Source organism: Seriola dumerili, unplaced genomic scaffold, assembly GCF_002260705.1.
Source record: "Seriola dumerili isolate Sdu_G_001 unplaced genomic scaffold, Sdu_1.0 BDQW01000052.1, whole genome shotgun sequence".
In the NCBI taxonomy this organism is placed as follows: Eukaryota; Metazoa; Chordata; class Actinopteri; order Carangiformes; family Carangidae; genus Seriola; species Seriola dumerili.
Window position 1 is genome coordinate 21,976,236 of NW_019174307.1, and position 25,543 is coordinate 22,001,778.

The 25,543-nt window shown below is 36.0% G+C and overlaps 1 protein-coding gene across 1 annotated transcript in view; it reads left to right on the forward strand.

Annotated features, from left to right (window-relative positions):
* LOC111218060 (ras-associated and pleckstrin homology domains-containing protein 1-like) overlaps positions 1 to 25,543 on the forward strand; it is a 40,528-nt gene that overhangs the window by 10,725 nt on the left and 4,260 nt on the right. Inside the window, exons 8-17 of the mRNA XM_022740153.1 lie at positions 8,682 to 8,759; positions 10,208 to 10,282; positions 10,465 to 10,549; positions 13,854 to 13,975; positions 14,095 to 14,160; positions 14,698 to 14,841; positions 14,945 to 15,055; positions 15,536 to 15,634; positions 15,742 to 15,862; positions 16,304 to 16,434. Of these exons, the coding sequence (XP_022595874.1) occupies positions 8,682 to 8,759; positions 10,208 to 10,282; positions 10,465 to 10,549; positions 13,854 to 13,975; positions 14,095 to 14,160; positions 14,698 to 14,841; positions 14,945 to 15,055; positions 15,536 to 15,634; positions 15,742 to 15,862; positions 16,304 to 16,434 (1,032 nt within the window). The remainder of the gene's footprint in view (positions 1 to 8,681; positions 8,760 to 10,207; positions 10,283 to 10,464; positions 10,550 to 13,853; positions 13,976 to 14,094; positions 14,161 to 14,697; positions 14,842 to 14,944; positions 15,056 to 15,535; positions 15,635 to 15,741; positions 15,863 to 16,303; positions 16,435 to 25,543) is intronic.

The window sequence follows — 25,543 nt, forward strand, 5'->3', positions numbered from 1 at the left end:
TTTCTGCCCACGAGGCCCGAAATTCTCCGGAAGCATCAGACACATTTTTAAACTTGTTTCTAATGACTGAACGTGACCTGAAATAAAGTGGAGCAGTGACATGATTTCCACACAGACAAATCATTATTGTGATAATGAGGGAAAAAAATACCAATAGGAAAACTGTAATTCAAGAGCACAAAATCAGCACATTATTCTACTTTTACTTTGAACTTTTCACTGTGTTTCATTCATAGTGGGGCATAAAAGTAGATCGATATAAAACATGTACTTTGTATTTATGAAAATGACAGAAATTACTCAACCGTGTTTAAAGGTCCATATTTTACACTTATTTTAAGTGTTGATCCATAAAAAGATATATTTTAGTTTTAAGCACCAAAAACCATCTGAGTGTAGTTTTACATCTCCTCTCTCAGGCTTCTCTCTGGAGCTCTAGTAACAGGTCGGTGAGTGAACTGAGTGAACAAATAAAGATGCAGCAGATTTCAGGTAAAAACACTCAGAGAAACCAAATCCTGCAAGGTTTGGATGGTGGGTCCAGGTGGGCGGGGCTTGGTGACTGCTTTGTTGTGACATCACAAAGTTGCAGAAGTCCTGACGGCTGGTTTTAAGGCTCAGTTTCTGAATACAGGCTGTGTGCATTTCTCTGTGGACTGAGGCTTTGATACTTTCACAGTATTAATATAGAAGCTAGACCTGATCTATAATCACACTACACATGGACACAGACCTTTACAATATATGGACCTTTAAGGCACTAGAGGAGCACACACACTGTGTGACAATAATCAGGAGATCCACTGATATTCAACACATATATTAAAGACAGAGGCATGCTGGCAGTTTTTTTCAAGCTGCCAAACATGGTATTTATTGGCTGTTGTCTCTTGGTCCTTATCGTGGTTTTAAAGGAAAGTAAAAACTTGAAAGAAGAACTGCCACCATACCTGTCCTTTGTTGGAGTAACTTTACCATCATACATGGCAGGTATTCTGTGCAACAAAGATTCAAAAATGTAGAACAACCCAGAAATAACTTAACATTTGGAAAATATGAAAACGTGTAAACAACAGAAACAGCAGAAAAGACAAATCTATTGAATCCCCTGACAAACAGAAAACACATTAGTGTCACTGTGTTTGAGCCTTCACTCTGTAAAGCTTTGTGATTACTGGCCATGACTGTGTTCACCTGTGTGTTTGTGGGTTGGAAAAATACTCCTTGTGTAAGCAGCCGGTCTGTGCAGCTTCCTGGTTCCTGTTTGCTGGTGCAGTTTGTTACAGCGACGACAGAGTTTGATCTGATCTGCTGCCACAGTGCAAAAGGTCATTTAGCCTTTTGTTTTCTCTGTGAAGCATGAATGTTTGCTTCATCCGAATGTCAAGAAAAGGCATGAGTGAAAGCAAACCGTAGCTGACTGCATGTGTGCTGTGTGTGTGTGTGTCGTGTGACGGTTTAATTGCTGTTGTGTGCCAGTGGTTGACGGCACTGAAGAGTCTTTCCAGGATCCGATCACACAGGAGTTTTTGTAAAATGCGGATGTGATCATTTACCAGAGGTTCCACCATTTTGCCCATGAGAAAAATACTACATTTAAGTTTGTTTGGAGAGTACTAATACTATTTGTCACAGCAGTCTTGGCTTCTGATTGGACAGTAAAAGTGCCAGTGATGTGATTGAAGGCACCAGACTCCAAACAGACAACATGCAAAACAGTCACATTACAAACAAGTAAAGCTGCTAACACACTTCCTGTGTGATCGCACCGTGAGACTGCTTCAACAACACTGTTGGGGGAAACTCACTGGGATTACTGACTCATGTTAAAGAACCTAAGCACAGGTAAGTGAGACGGTCCACGCTTCTGTGTCTGCTTCTGTTCCCGTGAAGCCAGCTCCATCAATAAAAGAAGGGAAGCAAGCTAAAGATCAATAGTGGAGAAGGTACGGCAACATGCAGCACCTTAAGTACCCGGATGTCGCATTCAAAACGCTCCAAAAGGTTGAGCATAAAAACGATGGACACTTCTCACTCTCAACGGTCGCCATCTTGGCTACGAAGCGGAAAGTGGAGGGACCACCAACGTATTTTCAAACTTGTGAAAACGGCGACTGAAGAATAAGGCGGAGCACATGTGTTTCGGCGGCTTAATGTCCATGTCACGTGACACACGGCGCGCACACACACACACACACACACACAGGAAAGTAAAACGAGTAGTTTGAGGTCAAGTGAGCGACGCAGCCGACACGTGGGCGACAACCGCGGTCACCTGTCAGATTTGAGACGCAACATCTTCATCTACATCTTTTTCTGATAATAACCATTAAAAATATACAAAAAATGTGTAATTACAAAGAGACATTATGCACTAATTCAGGCTTTGTTCATTTTCTGTGACTCCTGGTCTGTTGCGCTGTTTTTTTAAAACTTTTTTCTGAGCTTCATCGAGAGGCCTGGACATCAGATAAACAGTAGTAGTTAAAGCTGAGAGCGTGCGGCAGTGACCTGAGAGGAAGCGGTGAAGCGGCCTCGGTTTGTTCTGTTTGGTAATGAGTGTTTGGAGCTCAGCCAGTTGTTGTAATGGAGCTCAGTACATGAGCTCAGTGATAGCAAACATTGATCAATGCACATAATGGGACTAGATACTGCTCTGATTGTTGTCGGTGCTGGTGGGAGATGGAGATGTTGCTCGTTACGACTTAAATCTGAAAAACTTTGAGAATAAAGTCTTAAATTTGAGAATAAAATCATAATATTTCAAGAAAATAGTCATAATATTAGAATAAAGTTGTAATTTTAGGTTGTAGCTCATGAATAAAATGACAAATAAATACATGAAGGAAGTTAGAGGAGGGTTTTATTTTATTTTATTTCTGATGTGTTGCTACATAATATACATGGATGTCCTTGGGTAGAAGTGTGGCTCTGCTGCTGTTAAGCTAAAGCTGTAGGCTTCTTAATAGCGAAGGTCAAAGTTTTATTTATCTGTGTGTGTGTGTGTGTTAGTGTGTGTGTGTGTGTGTTTATAGGCATTAGATAGAAAGTAAGCAAGGAGGCTTTCCTCTGGTTGGATCGGCGATGTCATGATTTGATTGGATGATAAAGCAGATGAGGCCGTTTGATTGGATGTTAGAGGAATGTGCCAGATCTACAGGGATAATCTTCTTTGGTGCAGAGACGGGGTGATTCCCTGTAGCAACATATACATGCACGTGCACACACAAACACACACACACACACACTCTCTCACAGCAGCTGGCTGGCAATGGGCTGTCTCATTTGGACGTCTTGGCTTTGGCTGTCTTCGTAATGGCAGCTCACAGACACACAAATCTGCTCCAAGTCCTCCTCATTTTTTCATTTCTCCTCTCGGTTTCACTTCAGAGAAAAAAACAAAACATTTCCCCGAGATTGAGTTCTGGATCAAGCTTCAATTTAAAGCTCATAATTTGACCCAATCTAGTAAAACATCCCTGAATTATCTAATTGTACTTTGTGGCCTTTTCGCCACTAATGCACCATCGTATCAGAGAGTATTGGATTTTTTTTAGTAACAGCACAATACAAGCTCCAGAATTAAATGAATGTAGTCAGATTAATGTTTTAGTTTTAACATCCATTTATCTCCATTTGTTTCAAATCCAGCTTTTACTGCTGCGGATTTAAACCGAGCCGAGATAACCCGTCTCATTGTCCCTCAGTGTTTCCCTCCTGCAGTTATTCTGACTCCACTGAGTCCAGGCATGAAGTTGCTTTGAGCTGCATCTTGGAAAAACGTGATTTTGTTTTAATTTGTGGTCCCAGATTTGGAGGGGGGGGGGGGGGGGGGCTGAAAGAATTCCAGTGCAGGCAGATTACGAGCTATGGGGCCAGTCTAATTCTTGCAGCAGTGATTAGGCTGAGGGTGTAATTATCTGGACTCATTAGAGCAGCTTCCAGCACAGCGGTGTGTGTGTGTGTGTGTGTAATGTATGTGTGTAGCTCTGCATATGGAATAGTCTTTCTGTGTCAGTGTTACACCGCCGCAGCAATAACTGCAACCCACCCACACACTTTCTCTTTCATACACACACACGCACACACACACACACGCACACACACACACACAGCTGGCCCACTTCTGCTGCTTCCACATGAGTCGCATCGCTCCGCTCTGTTCATGAGCCTATGGCGGCTCAGGAGGGACATGTTCCTTATGACTTCAAAGGCAGCGGGATCCTTCCTGGGCAGAAGCTAATTTTAGTGTCTCTATAATGTAGGTCAAGTGAATATCTATGAGATGGAGAGAAAAAACGTTTACGCTGCAAGCTGGAAATGACGTTGACGACAGCGGTGGGAGGAAAAGAAAGATCCCTGTGGTGGGATAAATAGAAAGCTGCAGAAAGAATGGTTTCTCTCGAATAAAAAAATATATTTTTTTATCCATATAATAATGTGATCAGATGCCATAAGAGAGTGTGACAGACCAAAAGACACCAGGAAAGACAGAATTGTGCTTAATTAATGGATGAATTAATGGATTATAATATATTAAGCTGTTTTAATCAGTTTTCTCAATGGATTTAATGGATTAAAATCCAGTTAATGAATTATCACACTAATATTACATTATTTACATTATTATTCATGATAAGCAATGATGTTTAAAAGCAATAAAGTAAGAGATTTCTCAGTCTCATGCAAATGACATAAGTAGAAACATCATACAGATTCAGATTTTCAACTGAAAATAATTAGTGCTAATTAATTAATGCTAAAATCATATACATTACGTGTTAAATGTTTGTTTAGCATTAAGCTAACAGCTGCCCAGATGTTCATCCATGATTTGTAGAGATAAATTTAGACCTGAAGGTTTGGAAATTGTGGAAATTTTGAGCAGTTTGCTAGCTCGTTAGCATAGCTAAATAAAATGTAGATAACGAGACTGCGGAGGTTATTGACAGTCAAATCATTATAAACCATTAGGAAACAATAATAAATATACAGCAGTAACAACCGTTAGAGACCATGTGTTGTTTTATTTATATTGGATTATTTTAAAAGATTTAAAATTCTTCAAAAGTAAAACGTCAAGATATTATTGATCCAAATCAACCTTACACTCATATTTATGTGGAACTCTAAATGTGATGATGAAGATGTTGGAGGCAGAGATGAGGGGGACAATAATGACTGTGATGTCAGTGATGATGAAGATGAAGATGATGATAGCTGACACTTGTTAGCCTCCTGCCTCAGGCGTTTCATATTCTGTAGATGACGAATTGTGAATGGCAACACAACTGACACAACAGCCAGTTAGCATTAAAGCGCTAACGCTAAAGAATGCACGTACAATACTGTTATGCTAACTGTCTGATACACAGACTGGGACATGCTAACACCAACAGTTTTTTTAGGCTAAACATTTAATTGTAGCAGCCATTAAACCTTGGACTTTTAGCCACAGTTCACTTTTAGTTCAAATGTTAAAAGTTGCTAACAGATGATGTGTTACATAATTTATCAAATTTAAGCCTCTGTGCTTCATTTTTTTTCAGATCTCCACATTGTTTTTAGCTGCATTTAAGCTCAAATAGGTGTTATGTAAGTCTAAGATCTGTGCGTCACTAGAGTTTTAACGGATGCTAATTGATGTTGCTAGATTAAGTCTACATTTACGTAATATGATATGGCTTTTTTTTTGTTTTTGATTTTGTAACCAAACACATTATCAGACATTTTATTTTTAATGTCTTTCCAGTTCCACCTCTTCTAAATGCTCACTGCCACTAATGTTGTTTTTTTTGTTGTATTTAAAGGTAATTAACATTAAATATTTATAAAATGCATACATTTTTATAATAAACTATTTTATTAAAGGTTCAAAGCCAATAAGATTATTCTTAGTGTAGCATTTTAGGAACAGTGAAAAAAAGTTTTTACCAGGTTAAAAACACAATCTGCTAATATTACATAATCGCATATTTAACATTTAATTTCTTTACAGTTTCCTGGAAAGACTCGTGTAGTTTGTTTCAAATTACAGGAAAAACAGAAACAAAATTCTGACACTGTTATTTTAGTGAGATTAGTTTGTTGAGTTTATTATTGACTTCCGGTGAAATTGATAGAAATTTCTCTATTTAAAGCACAGTGATCATTTATTACTTGTTCATTTATTATTAGAAACTTTATTCTTCATACATGGTGAAAAACATTTTGCGTCTGTAGTTGCGTCTGCGAAGCTTCTTAAGAGACTATTAGGAAATAAATTGGAATTGAAGAACCTGTAAAATAAAGTGTTACGAACAACATACTTTTATTATATTTTTACATTTATTTATTTCTTGTTACCACATGAATCCCATGTAACTTCTTCGGTTTAAATATTATTAGGTGCCAGCTAAAAGAAACAATATATTTTCTCACATTTTAAACAGATTTCGTGCTTTTTGAGTAACTTAAATGTAAATCTTTATATGTCATCTGAATTTCATCATCTATAATATCTATATAATATATAATAATGTAATGTAATACCTATAATATCTATGTAATCTTTAATCACAGTCATCTATGTTTAGTTTAATATCATCATTGATTTGTGTAATTTATTATTTATTGTTTCTACATTGTGATACCTTGACAAGTCACGGCTCTTAATGCCAACGCTCCATGTGTCAAACTGATGATGCAATGCATTCATTTTAATCTTCTGTTAGGCGCTAACCAAAACACAGGCCGGTCATTATGAAGCTGTTTATGAGCTTATGCTGTAGGCTTCCCTGCTGCTTTGAGAATTTAGGTCTGCAGTGTGTTTTTGTGTGTATGTGTGTGTGTGTGCGCACGTGTGTGTGTGTGTGCATGCGCGTGTGTGTGCGCGCGTGTGTGTGTGTGCGTGTGTGTACTTCAGCGGGTTTTTGCGGGGTGCTGATAAGGAGATTGGCTGGTAATCTCCTCTTCCTCGTCTTCCCCATCATTTTCGTTTCCTTCTGCCCTTTCGCTCGTTCACAATATGGGTCTTCGTGTGTGAGAGTGTGTGTGTGTGTGTGTGTGTGTTTGTTTGTGTTTGTGTTTAAGCTGACTGGCTAAAGTGGAGCACCTCCACTAGGGTGCAGACGCTCATGTGAAGTGACTGGAAAGATTCCCTAAAACTGACCACATAGAGAGAGAGAGAGAGAGAGAGAGAGAGGGAGAGAGGGAGGAGGAGGAGGGAGAGAGACAGCGGGTGAAGTAGTGAGAGTGAGATGAGGACAAAACAAGGAGGAAAAACAAATCAGATGAAAGAATTGGAAAGACGAGAAGACTGTGTTGCACGGAGCGAAATGGGAATGGAGAGACGGCGAGGAGGAGGCGAGAGAGCTTGAAATAAAGGGATCAGTGCCTCTGCATGTAAGTTGGCACAGCAACGATGCCCCTCCCCCACCCCATCCATCTCTACCCTTCCCTCTCTCTTCCTCTCCCCTCATTCCCTCTGTCTCGCTCGGCCAGGGAGGATGTGACAGCACAAGGTAGCACCTTTCACTTCCATCTGTCAGTGAATCAGTCAGTCAGTGTGTGGAGGTGAAAAACCAGACGGTCAGCTTCTAACCAGACGATCAGTCAGTAGATTCTCTGTTTACTCAGCGACTAAATCTGGCTCTCAGTCGGTCGATAACTAGATTAGTCAAAATACAGCTCAGCCAGTCAGAGCGTAAACAGACAGTCAGACAGTCGGTTGCTCAGTGTTTCTGCTTGATTCTCGTGCTGTTTATTTCTACTTCTGTTTCTACTTCTGCTCTTTTATTTTGTGCTTGCAGATCTTGTGTTAGTGTCTGCGCTCTGCTCTGCTGAAATCGAGGCTTCTTCTGCTCCTCCACCCGTCCTCCACTGCTTCACCTCTTACAGGCGGTTATCTTAATTTTGTTGGAGGTTGACAAACTGAAAGAGATAAGTTGTGCGTTTGGTTGTGGAAAAGAAAACAGACGGCACTTTCTTCACATCTCCATCCGAGAAACATACCCTCCAGTTAGTTTGGCTATTTGGCAATTTTCTGGATAATCCTCCAGAGGGACAATAACTGTCTACAAACATGTAGCACCAGAGCGTTAATCCAGACTCCTACAGCCACAGTGATATGAGATAAGAGACGATGATGATGATGATGAAGAGGATGAGGAGGAGAGGCTGGCTTTGCGCTGCCAACCAGACGTGTGTGATAGCTCCTCACAGTTTGCGATCCTGGGGCAGTTCACCTCTGTCTTGTCTGGACTAACCTGCACTGCTGCTCATCTTCTTTCACCCAGTGTGGAATCTATTAGCTGCTGGAAGAAGAAGAAGAAGAAGAAGAAGCAGAAGTCTAATTAAGCAGAAACACATAAAACTCTGCTGATTAAAAAAAAAAAACACTGGGATTTTCTGGAGTTGTTTTTTTTTTTTTTTTTTAAATACCTGATTTTGAATTTTATTTGATGTAAAAACACAGACACAGAAGCGTCGACTGTGACAAAAGTAAAGATGAATTCCTGTTGGAGGAATCAGGTGAGAGGACAAGAGGGTTTTAATCAGGACGTGTGTCCTTAATACGGACAGAGGGATAATGAGTGTGGAAGGAATGTGTCTGTGCTGTTGGTTTGTGTTGACTGAGCTGTGTGTAGTTTCTGTTGTCATCATCACTGTGTGTGTGTGTGTGTGTGTGTGTGTGCGTGCAGGAGGAGCAGGCTGCCAAGCTGAAGGCAGAGAATATCCGAGTCGCCCTGGAGAAGATCAAGGAGGCCCAGGTGAAGAAGGTGAGTCTGGTTCACACACACACACACACACACACACACACACACACACACATACACATAAGGAACAAAGAAAGAACATTAAAGAAATATGTGTTGTGTATATTTGCGCGCGTGTGTGTGTGTGTGTGGCTGTGTGTGTGTGTGTGTGTATATGAGAGTGCACAGGATGTGTGTTGGTCCATGTGCATGTGAGTCCGAGACTGGCACGTGTCCAGCGGACTCAGTTTTCTGGGTCAGGTCAGTGTTACTCCACATTGGTCAATAACAGCTGGGGTCAACACACACATGCACATACACTATATATATATATATATATATACACACAAACACACACACACACACACACACACAGACACACACACACACACACACACACACACACAGAGCACTCAACATAATGACTATAGAGAGTTAAATCCCAATCCCACAGAGAGAGACTGGATTGGCAATCTGGATTTACTACACACACAGACAGGACTCCAGATACCTGTGTGTGTGTGTGTGTGTGTGTGTGTGTGTGTGTGTGTGTGTGTGTGTGCGTGTGTGTGTGTGTGTGTGTGTGTGTGTGTGTGTGTGTGTGTGCGTGTGCGTGTCTGTGTCTGTGTGTGTGTGTGTGCGTGTGCGTGTGTGTGTGTAAAAAAGTGACAGTGGATCTTCCTGCACTAAAGCAACGTAACTTAAGGGATGAAACATAAGAACATGGTTTCATGGCGCTGTGGCAGAAATATTTTCTGGTATGTTTTTAATATCACGGACCAAATGATGCATGTGATTAAAAACACACATTTCTCACTAATTTCTCACTAATAACATAATATTTATAATATACAGAATGACACACACTGGATATATAAAACATATTTTTATTAAAACATTCAGCATAATTACTTAGAAAACCAGTGCATAATAAATACATATATATATTAAAAGTACAATTTAAGTTTTTTTTATTGGTATTTATTTGTATTTTTTTTTTGGAAGACATAAAGCACAGTCTAAATTAACTAAATATATAAATATATCTGTACCAGGCCTTTAAACTGCAGGTAACCATAGCAACAACACTTAGTTTCATGCTAAGTCACCATGCTATAGTGATTTAGTGATGTTATATAACAGTGGGTTAACTGTGTGGATCCATACATGCACGCCGTGAGATACTAACGGCATGCGTCCTGATGGTTAACTCCTTCACTCATCTTTACTGGGACACATCATTATGACTGTACAGCTGAAAGAAACACGATCGTCCTCTGATGAATCTGGAGTCAGTTTCTCTCTGAATAAGTGAAAGTAAAGCTGAGTAAATATTTAATGCTCTGGAAGCTGAGAGCTTTCCCTCGCTGAGCTCAGAGGCAGCTCCAGATCATTTAATGAGAAAACAACAAACTGCTGAACTTGATTATCGTGAATGTAAAAGAACGTCTCTCTCTCTCTTTCCTTCATAGTTGGTGATTCGTGTTCATCTGTCGGACGAGAGCTCCAAGACCATGATGGTGGACGAGAGACAGACGGTCAGACAGGTACGACCCTCATGACACCTGTGTTATCATTAGCTGTATTATCAGAGGGAGGAGTACTAGTCATGTTGTTAGTAGTACATCCAGAAGCATAAGCAGTAGTAGTACTAGTATCATTATCAGTAGTAGTACTAGTATCATTATCAGTAGTAGTACTAGTATCATTACTGTCTCCTGTTCTTCAGGTTCTGGACAGTTTGCTGGAGAAATCTCACTGTGGCTACAGTCCAGACTGGTCACTGGTGGAAACCATCAATGAGCTGCAGATGGGTGAGCACACACACACACACACATTATTGATCTCCAGAGCTGAACTTTCAGCTCAAGAAGAGAAACGAGAATAGAAATAAAAACAGAAACCACAGAAGAACAAATACAGACAGAAGTATAATAGTGTTGTACGGCCCCATGGGAAATTACATAATCACAGTACATGCAGGAGTTATATAATACTGGAGGCGCAATGAGTGGCAGATTAATCAATTGTCGGAAAATGAATCAGTTACTATTCTGATAATCAATTAGTTGTTTCAGTCATTTTGGCAAAAAGACAAATATTCTCTGGTTTCAGCTTCTTAAATGTGAGGATTTCTCTGTTGTATATGACAGTAAATGGAAAGAAAAGAATAGTAGAATAGAACTATAATATAGTTTTATATTGTAATCAAACATAGTATATTAATATATTAACTACAACATATTCACATGATATAATATAGTATGGAATATAAAGTATAGATAGATGTAGATAGACAGATAGATAGATAGTATATAAGTGGGACAGTGAGCAAAGGTTAATGTAAGGCAGGTAAAATATTTCACATGATTAAATTAATAATAATAAATTAATAAACATAATTTTAATAACATGTAATAATGTAAAACTTAAAACGCTAACTGTCCAAAGGACTGTGTTGGACTTTTATTTTGGAAATGCTGCTGTGACTTTTGTGTTTCCATTGCTGAATGCTTTATGTTTTGACATTGTTACCATAGCAACAGATTGAAGTAATTTCTAATGGCTTTATACGCTGAGCCACTGAAGCCTTTTGAGTGACACTGATTCAGCAAACAAGTAATTAGAGTCAAACTTATGGTGCAGCCCATCCCAGATATATCCAGGTGTGTCAGTGTGTGAGGGGGCGGGGCCTTTTATTCGGTCCGTTTTACTTGTGTTCAGCAGTGACTGTCAGACTGAACAGATATTCAGCAACACACACACACACACACACCTCCCCTCGGGGGCTGGGGTGAGACGTGTGTTTGCCAGCACACACTGTACTACGAGCTTCAGCTCCACTTAACGCTCTGTGACATGCACACACACACACACACACACACACACAGTCTTTATGTGGGTCCGGCGCAGTGATGCGTGTGATCTAACCTACATCTTCAGGGCTTCTGCTGAACAGCCAGTCAGCATCGTTATGGAAGAGAGAGAGGAGGTAAAGTGAAGCTCGTTCTACCTCGTTCACTTCAGCCGAACCTGAACCTTCAGTCACTGACACGAACCTACTCTGTGTGAGTTTCTAAAACCTGGACTGAGGACCAGGATTCAGCCTGAGGGACATTTAAATCAGCCCCTGTGTTCATTAAGGGAATGAAGGGAACCACTGGTGTCTGTAGCTGGGGGGACGGGGGGGGACGGGGGGGGACGGGACCCTGTGACAGCCCCCACCTCCCCTCTACACATACAGACACACCAGCATCACCAGCACCCTGCTGAGTGCCCTGTGGCGAGGGATGACTTCCTGTCGGATCATGACCTCTGACCTGCCACTGGTTACCCTGCAGGAAATAAACTAGTGGCACGTCCTGATTATGATCAGAAGAAAAACAATTATTATTATTTTCAGTAGGAGTAGTAGTGGTAGTATTTCTTCTTCGTGATTACTGAGTTATTAAACATGTCGGGCAGCAACTAGCTTAATATTATTTATTATCAATTAATCCTTTTGCCTAAAAAATGTCAGAAAATGCTGATAAGTGCTGTGGATAATTTCCCACAATGCATAGTGATGCCTTCAGGCGCCTTGATACAGTCGAGAACACAAAAATGTTCAGTTTTACGGTCATGTGATACAGAAAATCATCAAATCGTCACATTTGAGAAGCTGGAACCAGCAAAGTTGCTTAAAAAAAAAACTCTTATAAAATGATCAGAATAATGAACTTATTGTTGCAGCTTTATAAACCTGTTCAAGTCTTATTTCCTGCAGTCGAAGACGGACAGGAAGTTTTAGCTTTTTATGGCTCATCCATCTCTCAGGCTGATGTTTAAAATGTGTGAGAAATGATGACACACTGTAACTGACATGAGCTTAATTATCAGGGATTTGGATCTTAATTACAAAACTTTATAACGTCCTTAAATGATCAAAAATAAAAACTACTTAGTGCTGCTGTCGTGCTGTGAAGAGCTACATGACTACTTTAGATACTGGGCAGAATAACCGGTTGTCTGTCGTTACCTCGGCTAACTCACTGATTAATACATTCATGCATTTTCATGAGATGCTGATAAAGTTATAATCAGTAACTTTTGGGTCAGTGAAACTACAGAAAGGATGAAAGAGGAATCTAACGACCAGCTGACATACATGTCAACAACAACATGTCATGTACTGAAGGAATAAAGCACAACAGTAAATGTGTGTAAATGCTGACATGTAGTACAAAGTCAATATTGTCAGGATGAGCTCTGTGCACTCACACAGGTTCTGACTCAGTCTGTCCCCTAATAAAAGAAAATAAAAAAGACACAACACGGTCGTCCACAGATTGAATGTGGGTCACAGCTGACGTGGTTTTGTCCGTTTCAGTCCTCGGAGGAAAACATGTGAAAGCCAGTGAAAAGCAGCCGGGGCTGAGACACTGAGCTCAAAAGAGAGAGAGAGAAGGAATGAGGACAGCAGATTGCCACGAGCCATGTCGTTGCTTCTATAGAGCAGCGAGGAGAGCGGGGTTATGAGGTCCCTGAAGTAACACTCCTCTCCATTTTCCAATTTTTACAAGAAATTCACTTTAGGATTTTTGGATGATTTCAGCGGCTGGTGCAGCGTTTTGTTGCCTCGTGACGAGAGACGTCATAGCAGCTGCTGTTGGTGCTCATGGTATTTAATGTACCATAATGTATTTAATATCAGTCCTGAGAAGACAAATTGTTTTTTGTCATTTTAAAAAAAACCTTCAAATAAGGTTTTATAGTTAGTAGAATACTTGCTGTATCCGTTTATTTCTTCTATTGAAATATAAAATCTAGTGAGGCCCGAGTCTGGAGGTGCACACACATGAAAATATCAGATGTCTTCAAAGTAAAAACAGATATTTGTGGATTAAAAATCTTGTGTTTGCTGCGTAATTTGACATTGACAGAGTTGATGCAAAAACAAGATACAAGACTGTTTTTTTTAAATAAAAAGGTTTTAAATCCTTTTAGGTAGAATGAAGATGAACATGACAGCAGTGTTTACATCCAAAGTAAAAACACTAAACCGATTCCTTCAGATTTTCTTAATTTGGCTTGAATGAACTGAAAATCAAAGTAAAATATCTGGTTCCCCCTGCGCAGAGCGGATCTTCGAGGATCATGAGAACCTGGTGGAGAACCTGCTGAACTGGACCAGAGACAGTCAGAACCGCCTGATGTTCACTGAACGCATCGAGAAGTACGCCCTGTTCAAAAACCCCCAGGTGAGATGAACACACACACATGAACACACGCGATGGTTCACACAGGTGTGTTTTCATGTTGCTAACCTGCGACCTCGTCTTGTCTCTCGTTTCTCGTTCCTGCTTCCCGTCCGCTGCAGAACTATTTGTTGGGGCGGAAGGAGACGTGCGAGATGGCCGAAAGAAACAAAGAGGCTCTGTTAGAGGTCAGTGTGTTTTCTCCTCCTTTGCTTCCTCAAATGCATCTTCACCCAGAAATTTTCAGTCGTGCGAATGGAAACCAGGTCCTGAGGCATGTGCACACAATTTCAGTAACAGTCTGACATGATAGACTTTCACACTGAGCAGGCACACCAACTGAAGATACTAGAGTGCATGTTTAATTCTCTTAAGTAATGTCTTCTGGCGATGCAAAGTGGCATGTAAATAAAAACAAACAGCAGTCAGTGGCCTGAAAAAGTACCTCACCAACTCTGCATGTTTTTCAAGCCACTGACTCCGGTTTATTTTTCTCCCACTCTGCATTTTGTTTAATGTCCATATAGAAATAAACGATATTGATATGACTATGAGAACAGCAGCAAAGTGAAACTGAGTTTACCTGCAATGGTAGATGGCCCAGAAAGCAAATAAGGTGAATGAACCTTCACTGTGCAGAAAATATGTTCTTTAGTTCAACTAGTGAAAATGTGGCCCAGGTTTAAAACGAGCAAGCAGCAACAAGTATGTTTTTTCTGTGTCAGGAGTGTTTCGGCGGTAGCTCAGTGTCCGTCCCTGAGATGGAGGGAGTGTTGTGGCTGAAAGAGGATGGGAAGAAGTCGTGGAAGAAACGCTACTTCCTGCTAAGGGCCTCTGGCATCTACTACGTCCCCAAGGGCAAAGCCAAGGTGTGTGTAATGAACAGAAAGTTTAACAGCAATGATTCTTTTAATTGTAAGACTGAAAAATGATACTGTGATTCTTGAACTTTAAACGTGTGTGTTTGTGTAGGCATCCAGAGACCTGGTGTGTTTTCTCCAGTTGGATCATGTTAACGTTTACCACGGCCAGGACTACAAGAGCAAGTACAAGGCTCCTACAGACTACTGCATGGTGCTGAAGGTACACACTCTCACACACACACACACACACACACACACACACACACACACACACACACACACACACACACACACACACACACACACACAAACCCACAAGTATCTTGAGGTTTGGGATAGATTACTACTGACCACTGGGTGGCACTGTTGTCCTACAGTGCCACCCAGTGGTGTGATGGAGTAGTTACACCTCTATTTCAAAGAAAATACAGAATCTATAACAACAGATAGAATAGTAATATATTTTATATAATATATATTAATAATAATACTACTAATAATTAGTAATATATATTTTTTAATGTATTAATACTGCAGAGGTTTGAATTTAATTTTAGACAATAAATATATTAGAAATACTAAGTGTGTTTGTAGTAGCATAAATGACTGGAGATGCAGTATTAGTACTAGTAGTAGTTGCAGTGTAAAACTACTATTAAACAGAAAATCCTGTAAACTAATACATAGTATGTGTGTGTAGCACCCTCAGATCCAGAAGACGTCGCAGTACATCAAGTACCTCTGCTGTGATGATGTCAGAACCCTCCAACAATGGATCAACAGTATTCGCATCGCCAAGGTAACAGCCTATTCAGGTGCAATGAAACCCTGCAGAATCAGACTGCTTCAGTGTAGTTAATCTGAGTGTCGTTATCGTCATGTTGTCTCTCTCTCTCCATCCATCAGTACGGGAAGCAGCTGTACATCAATTTCCAGGAGGCAATGAGGAGGACAGAGGCGGCCTATGATTGGTCTTCCCTATCGTCTTCCTCCATCAAGTCAGGATCCAGCTCCTCCAGCCTCCCAGGTCTGTCTGCCTGCTTGCTTTGGTTGTAGAGCTGCATCAAGAGAAGATTAGTTGGCAACTATTTTGATAACTGATTAATTGTTTCAGTCCATTTTCAAGCAAAAATGCCAAATATGTGATGGTCATTTCTCAAATGTGAGAATGTACCAACATGCTAACAAGACTGTTTGTAGGACAAAACAAAACATTTCAAGAGGCTTTTTGAAATCATGATGGAAATCTGTGACTTTTTTCTTCTGTTTTATAGTCTGATGATTATTCAAGAAAATAATCGTCAGACTGAACGATATTGAAAATAATAATTGGTTGCAGGTCTATTGGTGGAGTGAATTCTCTGGCAGGCTCAAAGGCCATGAATTAATATTAATTAGTCACAAACAGAATAAGCATAATTATCAGTAGTAAAAGTTAAACAAAACTTACTTCTTGTCCACACCTCAGAGTCCCAGTCCAACCACTCCAGCCAATCGGACAGTGGTGTTTCAGAGATGACGTCAACAGGCCACACCCGCTCCCAGAGTGTCGTCAGCTCCATCTTCTCTGATGCCTGGAGGAGAGGAACGCAAGGAGAGGTGTGAACACACACACACACACACACACTCCCACTCTATCCGATACTTTCCTGTCATTGTCCTGGTTTACCTGTGGACTACTTTTCCCACGTTTCCCCTCTGCTTCCCTGCCAGCGGTCAAAGGTGAAGGGACGTATGCCAGTTCCTCTTTGTGCAGGAGGAGGAGGAGGGAGTGGAGGTTAGACAGGAAGTGATGTAACAGGCATGTTAACAGTTTGGCTGCAGCCTTTAAAACTCGACTGCTGTTTGTGTTGGTTGTTTGAAGTAACCTCGTTTTAAACTAGTTAAACTAAAACTGATTTAATTATAATAATAAAACCAATTAATTTTAGTATATGTCTTATAGTAACAATGCTTTCTGCAGGTCATTTGATGATAAAGATCTAGCAGGCAATATAAATTTGCTTTTCTTTGTTGAAAGACAACTACTGTGATTAAATATTTTCCCTAGTATTTTTGTCTAAAAAAAAAACATATATAAAAAATTGTTAAAAAGCTATTGAATAGTTGACTGTATGTCTGGTGTTGCTCTTAACCTTGTGGGTATTTACACCTACTGATGTTGTAAATAAAATCACGATGAACTAAGACTTGTGGTTGTTGATCATCACATGCTCATCAACCATGATCCCAAGCAAAAATCATCGGTTTGTTGCATATAATGCATATGTATGTCAGGTTTAACCCAATTTTGATGTGAATTTATACATAAAACTCCTGTATGAAAATGTGAGCTGTCTAGTATACTGTCTACTGAATCCCTGTTTTTAGATGGCTTCATTTGAACGGTTGATTTGTTCTAACTTCGTGGTGTGATGGAATGTCCTAACCAACAAATAACGTAAAAGAAATTGACACTGTTTATTTTATGCCTTACTATACTATGAAATTTTTTGACCTTTTTATGCCTTAGTATACTATGACATTTTATGCCTATCTATACTATGACGATTTTTGACCTTTTTATACATTGCTATACTATGACATTTTATACCTTACTATACTATGACATTCTGTGCCTTACTATACTATGACATTTTATGCCTTACTATACTATGACGATTTTTGACCTTTTTATGCGTTACTATACTATTTACTGACTATACTACTTACTATACTATGACATTTTTTGACCTTTTTATGCCTTGCTATACTATGAAGTTTTTTGATCTTTTTACACCTTACTATACTATGACATTTTATGCCTTTCTATACTATGACAATTTTTGACCTTTTTATGTCTTACTATACTATGACGATTTGTTACCTTTTTATGCCTTACTATACTATGACGTTTTTTTAACCTTTTTATGCCTTACTATACTATGATGTTTTTTGACCTTTTTATGCCTTACTATACTATGACATTTTATGCCTTTCTATACTATGACAATTTTTGACCTTTTTATGTCTTACTATACTATGACGATTTTTTACCTTTTCATGCCTCACTATACTATGATGTTTTTAGACCTTTTTATACCTTACTATACTATGAAATTTTATGCCTTACTATACTATAACGATTTTTGACCTTTTTATGCCTTACTATACTATGACATTTTATGCCTATTTATACTATGAAAATTTTTGACCTTTTTATGCCTTGCTATACTATGATGTTTTTAGACCTTTTTATGCCTTACTATACTATGACGTTTTTTACCCTTTTTATACCTTACTATACTATGACGTTTTTTGACCCTTTAAGCCTTGCTATACTATGACGTTTTTTGATCTTTTTATGCCTTACTATACTATGACGATTTTTGACCTTTTTATGCCTTACTATACTATGACGTTTTATGCCTATTTATACTATGAAAATTTTTGACCTTTTTATGCCTTGCTATACTATGACGATTTTTGACCTTTTTATGCCTTACTATACTATGACATTTTATGTCTTACTATACTATGAAAATTTTTTACCTTTTTATGCCTTACTATACTATGACGTTTTTTTTTACCTTTTTATGCCTTACTATACTATGACGATTTTTGACCTTTTTATGCCCTACTATACTATGACATTTTATGCCTTACTATACTATGACCATTTTTTACCTTTTTATGCCTTACTACACGATGGGATTTTATGCCTTACTATACTATGATGTTTTTAGACCTTTTTTATGCCTTACTATACTATGACATTCTATGCCTTACTATACTATGACATTTTATGCCTATCTATACTATGACATTTTTTGACCTTTTTTATGCCTTACTATACTATGACGTTTTTTTTTACCTTTTTATGCCTTACTATACTATGACACTTTTTGACCTTTTTATGCCTTGCTATACTATGACGTTTTTTGATCTTTTTATACCTTACTATACAATGACTTTTTATGCCTATCTATACTATGACATTTTTAGACCTTTTTATGCCTTACTATACTATGACATTTTATGCCTTTCTACACTATGACAATTTTTGACCTTTTTATGCCTTACTATACTATGACATTTTATGCCTTGCTATAATGACGATTTTTGACCTTTTTTATGCCTTACTATACTATGACATTTTATGTCTTACTATACTATGAACATTTTTTACCTTTTTATGCCTTACTATACTGTGACGTTTTTTTTTACCTTTTTATGCCTTACTATACTATGGCGATTTTTGACCTTTTTATGCCCTACTATACTATGACATTTTATGCCTTACTATACTATGACCATTTTTTACCTTTTTATGCCTTACTACACGATGGGATTTTATGCCTTACTATACTATGACATTTTTTGACCCTTTTATGCCTCACTATACTACGATGTTTTTAGACCTTTTTATGCCTTACTATACTATGACGTTTTTTACCCTTTTTATACCTTACTATACTATGAAATTTTATGCCTTACTATACTATGACAATTTTTGACCTTTTTATGCCTTACTATACTATGACATTCTATGCCTTACTATCCTATGATATTTTTTGACCTTTTTATGCCGTACTATACTATGACGTTTTTTGACCCTTTAAGCCTTGCTATACTATGACGTTTTTTGATCTTTTTATGCCTTACTATACTATGACATTCTATGCCTTACTATCCTATGATATTTTTTGACCTTTTTATGCCTTGCTATACTATGACGTTTTTTGATCTTTTTACACCTTACTATACTGACATTTTATGCCTTACTATACTATGACGATTTGTTACCTTTTTATGCCTTACTATACTATGATGTTTTTTAACCTTTTTATGCCTTACTATACTATGATGTTTTTAGACGTTTTTATGACTTACTATACTATGACATTTTTAGACCTTTTTATGCCTTACTATACTATGATGTTTTTAGACGTTTTTATGACTTACTATACTATGACATTTTTAGACCTTTTTATGCCTTACTATACTATGATGTTTTTAGACGTTTTTATGACTTACTATACTATGACATTTTTAGACCTTTTTATGCCTTACTATACTATGATGTTTTTAGACGTTTTTATGACTTACTATACTATGACATTTTTAGACCTTTTTATGCCTTACTATACTATGATGTTTTTAGACGTTTTTATGACTTACTATACTATGACATTTTTAGACCTTTTTATGCCTTACTATACTATGATGTTTTTAGACCTTTTTATACCTTACAATACTATGAAATTTTATGCCTTACTATACTATGAAAATGTTTGACCTTTTTTATGCCTTACTATACTATGACGTTTTTTTTTACCTTTTTATGCCTTACTATACTATGACACATTTTGACCTTTTTATGCCTTGCTATACTATGACGTTTTTTGATCTTTTTATACCTTACTATACAGTGACTTTTTATGCCTATCTATACTATGACGATTTTTTACCTTTTTATGCCTTACTATAGAATGACATTTTATGTCTTACTATACTATGAAAATTTTTGACCTTTTTATGCCTTACTATACTATGACATTTTATGCCTATTTATACTATGACGATTTTTTACCTTTTTATGCCTTACTATAGAATGACATTTTATGTCTTACTATACTATGAAAATTTTTGACCTTTTTATGCCTTACTATACTATGACATTTTATGCCTATTTATACTATGAAAATTTTTGACCTTTTTTATGCCTTACTATACTATGACGTTTTTTTTTACCTTTTTATGCCTTACTATACTATGACACTTTTTGACCTTTTTATGCCTTGCTATACTATGACGTTTTTTGATCTTTTTATACCTTACTATACAATGACTTTTTATGCCTATCTATACTATGACGTTTTTTTTTTACCTTTTTATGCCTTACTATACTATGACGATTTTTGACCTTTTTATGCCCTACTATACTATGACATTTTTTGCCTTACTATACTATGACGATTTTTGACTTTTTTTTGCCTTACTATACTATGATGTTTTTTAAACCTTTTTATGCCTTACTATACTATGACATTTTACGCCTATTTATACTATAAAAATTTTTGACCTTTTTATGCCTTACTATACTATGACATTTTTTGCCTATTTATACTATGAAAATTTTTGACCTTTTTATTCCTTGCTATACTATGACGTTTTTTTTTTTGCCTTTTTATGCCTTACTATACTAGGACGATTTTTGACCCTTTAAGCCTTGCTATACTATGACGTTTTTTTTACCTTTTTATGCCTTACTATACTATGACGATTTTTGACCTTTTTAAGCCTTACTATACTATGACATTTTATGCCTTACTATACTGTGACCATTTTTTACCTTTTTATGCCTTACTATACTATGACCATTTTTTACCTTTTTATGCCTTACTATACCATGATGATTTTTGACCTTTTTATGCCTTACTGCACGATGGCATTTTATGCCTTACTATACTATGACATTCTATGCCTTACTATACTATGACATTTTATGCCTATCTATACTATGACATTTTTTTACCTTTTTATGCCATACTATACTATGATGTTTTTTAACTTTTTTATGCCTTACTATACTATGACGATTTTTGACCTTTTTACGCCCTACTATACTATGACATTTTATGCCTATCTAAACTGTCAATTTTTGACCTTTTTATGCCTAACTACTGTATATTATGACATTTTATGCCTTACTATACATGACTTTTTTATGCCTTATTATAGTATGACATTTTCATACCTTATTATACTACATTTTTGAGATATTATGCGAAATAATAAAATGACATTTTTGTGACATATGTTTATTAAATATCATACAATGACATTTTTAAAACATATTATGCAATGACATTTTTATATTATACAATGACATTTTCATGACATATTATACAATGACATTTTCATGACATACATTTTTATGACATCTTGCACAATGACATTTTTGTATTATACAATGACATTTTTATGACATATACAACATTTTTTTTTACATTTTTTGACCTTTTTATGCCTTACTATACTAAGACGTTTTCATGACTTACTGTACTAAGACGTTTTTATGCCTTACTATACTATGACATTTTATGCCTAACTATACTATGACGTTTTTTGACCTTTTTATGCCTTACTATACTAAGACGTTTTCATGCCTTACGATACAATGAAATTTTACGCCTTACTATACTATGACATTTTTTGACTTTTTTATGCCTTACTATACTAAGACGTTTTTATGCCTTACTATACTATGACATTTTATGCCTTACCATACTATGACGTTTTTTGACCTTTTTATGCCTTACTATACTATGACGTTTTTATGCATTACTATAGTATAACATTTTATGCCTTACTATACTATGACGTTTTTTTTACCTTTTTATGCCTTACTATACTAAGACGTTTTTATGCCTTACACTATGACATTTTATACCTTACTATACTATGACATTCTATGCCTTACTATACTATGACGTTTTTTGACATTTTTATGCCTTACTATACGATGACAATTTTTGAACTTTTTATGCCTAGCTATATTATGACATTTTATGCCTTACTATACTATGACGTTTTTTGACATTTTTATGCCTTACTATACGATGACAATTTTTGAACTTTTTATGCCTAGCTATATTATGACATTTTATGCCTTACTATACTATGACGTTTTTTGACATTTTTATGCCTTACTATACGATGACAATTTTTGAACTTTTTATGCCTAGCTATATTATGACATTTTATGCCTTACTATACTATGACTTTTTCATGCCTTATTATACTATGACATTTTCATACCTTACTATATTACATTTTTGAGATATTATGCGAAATAATAAAATGACATTTTTGTGACATATGTTTATTAAATATCATACAATGACATTTTTACAACATATTATGCAATGACATTTTTATATTATACAATGACATTTTCATGACATATACAACATTTTTTTGACATTTTTTGACCTTTTTATGCCTTACTATACTAAGACGTTTTTATGCCTTACTATACTATGACATTTTATGCCTTACTATACTATGATGTTTTTTTACCTTTTTTTGCCTTACTATACTATGATGTTTTTTGACCTTTTTATGCCTTACTATACTATGACATTTTATGCCTTACTATACTATGATGTTTTTTTTACGTTTTTATGCCTTACTATACTATGATATTTTTTGACCTTTTTATGATTCACTATACTAAGACGTTTTTATGCCTTACTATACTATGATGTTTTTTTTTTACCTTTTTTTGCCTTACTATACTATGATGTTTTTTGACCTTTTTATGCCTTACTATACTATGACATTTTTTGACCTTTTTATGATTCACTATACTAAGACGTTTTTATGCCTTACTATACTATGGCATTTTATGCCTTACTATACTATGAAAATTTTTGACCTTTTTATGCCTTACTATACTATGACGTTTTTTTTTACCTTTTTATGCCTTACTATACTATGACGATTTTTGACCTTTTTATGCCCTACTATACTATGACATTTTATACCTTACTATACTATGACGATTTTTGACCTTTTTTTGCCTTACTATACTATGACATTTTACGCCTATTCATACTATAAAAATTTTTGACATTTTTATGCCTTACTATACTATGATGTGTTTTTACCTTTTCATGCCTTACTATACTATGACATTTTTTTACCTTTTTATGATTCACTATACTAAGACGTTTTTATGCCGTACTATACTATGATGTTTTTTGACCTTTTCATGCCTTACTATACTATGACATTTTTTTACCTTTTTATGATTCACTATACTAAGACGTTTTTATGCCTTACTATACTATGACATTTTATGCCTTACTATACTATGATGTTTTTTTTACCTTTTTTTGCCTTACTATACTATGATGTTTTTTGACCTTTTTATGCCTTACTATACTATGACATTTTATGCCTTACTATACTATGATGTTTTTTTTACCTTTTTATGCCTTATTATACTATGACATTTTATGCCTAACTATACTTTGTCACCTATACTTTGTTACCTAACATTAGTTATTTTTATACCTTACTATACTACATTTTTGAGATATTATGCTAAACATATATGTATATGACATATATAAGTTCATGACATATTATACAATGACATTTTTACAACATATTATNTTATGCCTTACTATACTATGACATTTTTTGCCTTACTATACTATGATGTTTTTTTACCTTTTATGCCTTACTATTCTAAGATGTTTTTAGACATTTTTATGCCTTACTATACTATGACATTTTTTGACCTTTTTATGATTCACTATACTAAGACGTTTTTATGCCTTACTATACTATGATGTTTTTTTTTACCTTTTTTTGCCTTACTATACTATGATGTTTTTTGACCTTTTTATGCCTTACTATACTATGACATTTTTTGCCTTACTATACTATGATGTTTTTTTACTTTTTATGCCTTACTATTCTAAGATGTTTTTAGACATTTTTATGCCTCACTATACTATGATGTTTTTTTTACCTTTTTATGCCTTACTATACTATGACATTTTTTGACCTTTTTATGATTCACTATACTAAGACGTTTTTATGCCTTACTATACTATGGCATTTTATGCCTTACTATACTATGAAAATTTTTGACCTTTTTATGCCTTACTATACTATGACGTTTTTTTTTACCTTTTTATGCCTTACTATACTATGACGATTTTTGACCTTTTTATGCCCTACTATACTATGACATTTTATACCTTACTATACTATGACGATTTTTGACCTTTTTTGCCTTACTATACTATGACATTTTACGCCTATTCATACTATAAAAATTTTTGACCTTTTTATGCCTTACTATACTATGATGTGTTTTTACCTTTTCATGCCTTACTATACTATGATGTTTTTTGACTTTTTATGCCTTACTATACTATGACATTTTTTGACCTTTTTATGATTCACTATACTAAGACGTTTTTATGCCTTACTATACTATGATGTTTTTTGACCTTTTCATGCCTTACTATACTATGACATTTTTTTACCTTTTTATGATTCACTATACTAAGACGTTTTTATGCCTTACTATACTATGACATTTTATGCCTTACTATACTATGATGTTTTTTTTACCTTTTTTTGCCTTACTATACTATGATGTTTTTTGACCTTTTTATGCCTTACTATACTATGACATTTTTTGCCTTACTATACTATGATGTTTTTTTACTTTTTATGCCTTACTATTCTAAGATGTTTTTAGACATTTTTATGCCTCACTATACTATGATGTTTTTTTTACCTTTTTATGCCTTACTATACTATGACATTTTTTGACCTTTTTATGATTCACTATACTAAGACGTTTTTATGCCTTACTATACTATGGCATTTTATGCCTTACTATACTATGATGTTTTTTGACGTTTTCATGCCTTACTATACTATGACATTTTTTGCCTTACTATACTATGATGTTTTTTTACCTTTTATGCCTTACTATTCTAAGATGTTTTTAGACATTTTTATGCCTCACTATACTATGATTTTTTTTTTACCTTTTTATGCCTTACTATACTATGACATTTTTTGCCTTACTATACTATGATGTTTTTTTTACCTTTTATGCCTTACTATTCTAAGATGTTTTTAGACATTTTTATGCCTCACTATACTATGATGTTTTTTTTACCTTTTTATGCCT